The sequence below is a fragment of the Gossypium arboreum genome, chromosome 13 (assembly GCF_025698485.1).
Source record: "Gossypium arboreum isolate Shixiya-1 chromosome 13, ASM2569848v2, whole genome shotgun sequence".
Classification (NCBI taxonomy): Eukaryota; Viridiplantae; Streptophyta; class Magnoliopsida; order Malvales; family Malvaceae; genus Gossypium; species Gossypium arboreum.
The window spans coordinates 41,499,661-41,504,213 of record NC_069082.1 but is presented as its reverse complement, the minus strand read 5'-3'; the positions used below and the strand labels follow the sequence as shown (position 1 = coordinate 41,504,213).

The window sequence follows — 4,553 nt, the reverse complement described above, 5'->3', positions numbered from 1 at the left end:
AATCTAGACATTGTTGCGAACGCATTTTGAAGATTTGATATCTGATTTGGCCGGTATTTTATTAGTTTAGCAGTATCAAATGAAGTAGCCTTCTGAGAATTGAGCAAAGTCTACTGAAATTATCAAAATGGAATTCAGAATAACTGAACATCTTTTGGTGAAATCCGAATTTTGGCATTTAATTTCATGCAAATGAGTGAATTTTATACCCTAAGTAAAAAGATAAAACAAGAAATTGAAAAGAAGATATAGTATTATCAAAAATTATGTTGCTTAAACTCAAATGTGAGTTTCAAATATGGATACTTGTCTAATATGAGTGTCACATTTCTTTTAACTTGCATTTAAAATATCTTAAAAAGTCAGATCTTCATATTCATAAGTTAAATACTTTAACAAAGATAAAAGTCAAAACATATAAAACAACTGAAATTAGTGGAGCTGGAAAGCTGGTAGGAGCCCGACTCCATAAACTAGAAAATAATTTTTTATTTACGTTCTTTATAATTTATAAAATTTTAAATTAATAATAGTAAAATTACACTTTGACTAAAAAATAATAACTATTTTATTTTATTTTATAAAGATATAAACTATTAAAATAATAAAATTTAAATTTTACTATCATAAAAATAATTAAAATAATACTACTTAATTCTGACCCAAGAAAAATTTTGACGGCTGAAATGATATTAGAAAGTGCTACACATGAATGATAATGATACAGTGTTGAAAATTTATGGCCTAGATCCTAATCTGAGACGACAATGAAGAACGCAAAGGTAAATTATTAACAAGCCAATTGATAAAGAGGCATCAAACAAGTTCTGCTAGGGTTCTGCGGAAAAAATAAAATAGAGACCGTTAAAATGTTCATATCTGTTTCGGCTGCTCTTAATTTGCAACTCAAACACAACAATTTCAACTACATTCCACCAAAATCAGGTTAAAAGAAAAAAAAAAAAAAAAAAAAAAAAAAAAAGGCTATCTCATTCTCACATACATTACTGGCCACTATATATACCAAGTTTTTTTGACTGATTTAAGTCTTAAAATCTTTCCTTCACTTGCAATAACCAGTCCAAAGATATCATGTCTATAGCGAAGTTCCTAAAACTACCTGTGACTGTTCTTATTGTTTGTATGTTCATAATAAATATTGCTGTGAAAATAAAATAAAGAATGTTAGTAAAAAGCAATCATGTTCAAAACGAAATAAGGCTAAAACGGCACCATGGATGCATTTCATACCATTCTTGAAAGGACTGACATTATTTACTCTGTCCTGGTTTTAGATTTCTGATCAGGTATCCATGATGATGAAAATAGCGGCAGGAAGGTACAAACTGCCTGAATTAGAAGGCCAAGAGGTAATCCAGAAAAATCATTTCCTGTGACCCCCAAGTATGATGCCAATGCAACACCAAGGTATCCGCTCACTATGAATGCAAGGGCTACAGCAGACATTACAAATGCCATTAGAGACCCTTCACATCCTCGAGGGCAGAGTTGAGCTATCAGAATACTAAAGGGCAGGATCTTGAAGAAGAATAGAACCTCCAAGACACCAGAGAAAACCACAATGTAGATAGAGTCTGGCACCCCCATCTGTCGATAAATCCCTTTAATAAACAACACATCTGAAATCATGAATACTGCCATTGTCGCCTGAATAGTTTCAATCAGTTTCCTTGGTTGGACTGACTTTAAGCTACGATTGTAGATGATACCCCATAACAGAGTTACTACCTGGCCAAACACCTTAGAAATTCCCAATACAGCGGCATCAATCTTCAAATACTGTGTTTGGTAAAAGAACATTGTTCCTGTCAGTGCTGGAATTATGGCATATGATGCAGCAAACCAGGCTATTGAGTAAGCTATCTCAGGTTTTTGTAGGGCAGCTGAAAGTTCTGAAAGCTGTTTCCTGATCCCAACATTTGATGGACTTTTTGGAAGGTTAAGAGAGCGTTCAGGAACAGAGATAGTTATAAGAAACTGGAGCACAAGGAGAAGTCCGAAAAAGATGAACATTGACTGGGGCGAAAATCTGTCAATGGCAGCGCCACCTAACAGGTTTCCAAGGACTCCACCAACAGAAGAAGCCATCCAAACAAATGACTGGAGCTCACCTGAGGAAGCTGATTGAGAATTTTCGGATTTTCCCATCTCAGCAACAATGGCATCGTTAGCAACCTCAGCTACTGAAGCGCCAAGGTTACTGAGGAGAAGATATAAGCTCAATGTGACAACTGATATGTTTGATTGTGAAAGTATCACTATTGTTAGCCATGACATTGCCTGTAAGAAAGCTGCAGCAAGGAAACAACAAAATCTATTACTAAGATGAATATAAAAATTCAACTTTAAAAAAGGTACAGCAGTACTAAGTGAAACACGACATAACTTGCAACTTATAATCCAGGTCTACTGGTATTGAACCTTGCTTTCAACAAGAACACTAATGCTGAAAACAACAGCAGCCAGGATGACATGGTAGAATAAAGAGTAAATTCAGCGACAACTTTGCCTCCATTAAATCTTACTGTTCTCAAGACATGTCAAATAATCTATAAGCCATATTCTGTATGAATAAGAGATTGTATTTCCACAAAACTATGGTATCCAGGTAAACTGACAAACACACATAATTATGAATATAATGTCCAGCAGCTAATCAAATCCAAGAACTCATATTCAGTTCACTGTACATAATGCTTTTTAACAGATCTGCTGACACCTAGGTAACTTTGACATCCATACAAAGCTTGGAATCTCTGATCTTCTCATACTCAAATGAATGAGATAAAAGCAGAAGGCCTCACTGACACTTGATTATTGTATGCAAGTACTCAATGCCAGCCGCAGCTTAACTGCTGGTGGCTGGCCATTTATATTTGCATGTGAGACTTGATATCTTGCCTATAACAAGGAGAATTGTTGCAATACAAATGTATATATATGATCTTAACTTCCAAATCAGGACCACATGTTTGCTTCAGCTGTATTCTATTCCTCACTGCTAATATTATTGCCCAGCACAATAACTTTGTTTTTTCGAAATGAAATGCTTGAAAATGACACCAAAAGTAATCAGAAGGAGAAACACACACAACAAGGCTTATCGGTTGCAATATCCTAACTTTTTCATAACAATTTAAAATTTAACCCCGTGACTTGAACTCAAGTGCAAGTGTCAAATACGACAGGTGTCAAATAGTGTCAAACAAGTATGTTCAATTTTTCTAAGGGTATTTTTTTTATGGGCCTCTAAAGGATCATACTTAAAAACTGAAAAGTAAATGGATCTTAGCAAAGCAACAATGGAGTAATATTAACCCTTAATTCTTCTTCCTTTGCAAACATATTTTCCACTATTGAAGTCAGACAATAGAAAATTATGCATAACAGATAAGTTAAATCCAAATTACTCCAATGAAAATAATTATAAATATATAATTTAAAAAATCACATATAAACTAACATTCCTAGAATCATAAAATAAAAGGAACAGATAATCATGAGAAAAATATTTCCCATTTTCCAGAATGAAACAGACTGTCAAATTATTGGATTAAACAGAAAACAGGAGGATGAAAAATGACCAAAAGAATTAAAAGCTTTTACCACCAATGGCTATATAAGGAACACGGTGCTGGCCAGAAATATAAACGGCATCGGAAACGACACCATAGATGGGCTTCCCAACCATAGGGAGATTAACCGAATTCTGAAGAATTTGAAGAGTTGAAGAGTCTACTTTAACACTATCTTTCAGAAAAAAGTTAACAGCCATCCATGGAAAACACCTGAAACCTTGGACCCAATACCCAACTCCGAGAAGAATCCGGATCCATTTGGCCTTCCCTTTCCCAGGCCGCCTTCCCTTGGCATCTTCTTTAGCTGACATCAAAACAACAATAACGATTCAACAGAAAAAGGATTATATTTTGTGAGTTTTCTTTTGTTTTTTCCTTCAACTGTTTACGAGATGGTTAAAATGGTGGCAGGGACGGTGGAGAAGGTGAAGGTGGCAGTGGCGGTGGTTAAATCGGTTTTCTATTTTTTTGTGTTTTCAACTATAACAATATGTGTTTTTCCTTGCATTTTTAATTTGCACTGACTTTTTCCTCTTTCACTTTGTCTTTTTGGCTCCTTTTTTTCGAATGAATGTTTCTGGAATATTTATTTAGTTTTAGGAAAACTATAGAGTGAACACCCGCCTATTCCGGAGGCTTTTTTTACAAAAAAGTTAAATACGTAATTTAATAGTAGTAAGTTTTATTATCATAATATTGTAAAAGAATATTTCTTAAAATAAGCTTGACTGGAACTTATTTTCTTAGAAGACTCAAATATGTTTCGATATAGCATCATTTGTACCAATAATTTTTCTAAGCCCAATTTTGATACTTAATTTTTTTCCCCGTGAGCTAATTTATTTTTTCCTAACATAAGTCTTATGTACGTAATCGCATAATTTAAAATTTATATAAAATAACAAAAATATTAAAATTTTATAAATAAAAAATATTAAAATTAAATAATAATTA

General features: G+C 33.5%; 1 protein-coding gene across 2 annotated transcripts; it reads right to left on the bottom strand.

Moving 5' to 3' along the window:
• Positions 1-985: 985 nt before the first annotated feature.
• LOC108478640 (probable folate-biopterin transporter 7) lies at positions 986-4,173 on the bottom strand. Of its 2 annotated transcripts, XM_017781112.2 has the most exons (3): positions 3,628-4,173; positions 1,252-2,312; positions 986-1,162 (listed from the first exon to the last, which is right to left on the bottom strand). In XM_017781112.2, the coding sequence occupies exons 1-2, from the start codon at positions 3,908-3,910 to the stop codon at positions 1,276-1,278; spliced, it is 1,320 nt and encodes a 439-aa protein (XP_017636601.1). In that variant the 5' UTR covers positions 3,911-4,173; the 3' UTR covers positions 986-1,162; positions 1,252-1,275. The 2 variants fall into 2 exon arrangements, with proteins under 2 accessions (XP_017636601.1, XP_017636600.1); XM_017781111.2 differs by having other exon boundaries at positions 986-2,312.
• Between the last annotated feature and the right edge of the window lie 380 nt (positions 4,174-4,553).

Excerpts from the sequence above, each read along its gene's own strand:
- LOC108478640 (XM_017781111.2), bottom strand. The coding sequence starts at position 3,910 with ATGTCAGCTAAAGAAGATGCCAAGGGAAGGCGGCCTGGGAAAGGGAAG. Across the intron at positions 2,313-3,627 it reads TCCTTATATAGCCATTGGTG|CTTTCTTACAGGCAATGTCA; the intron begins GTAAAAGCTTTT and ends TCCTTGCTGCAG.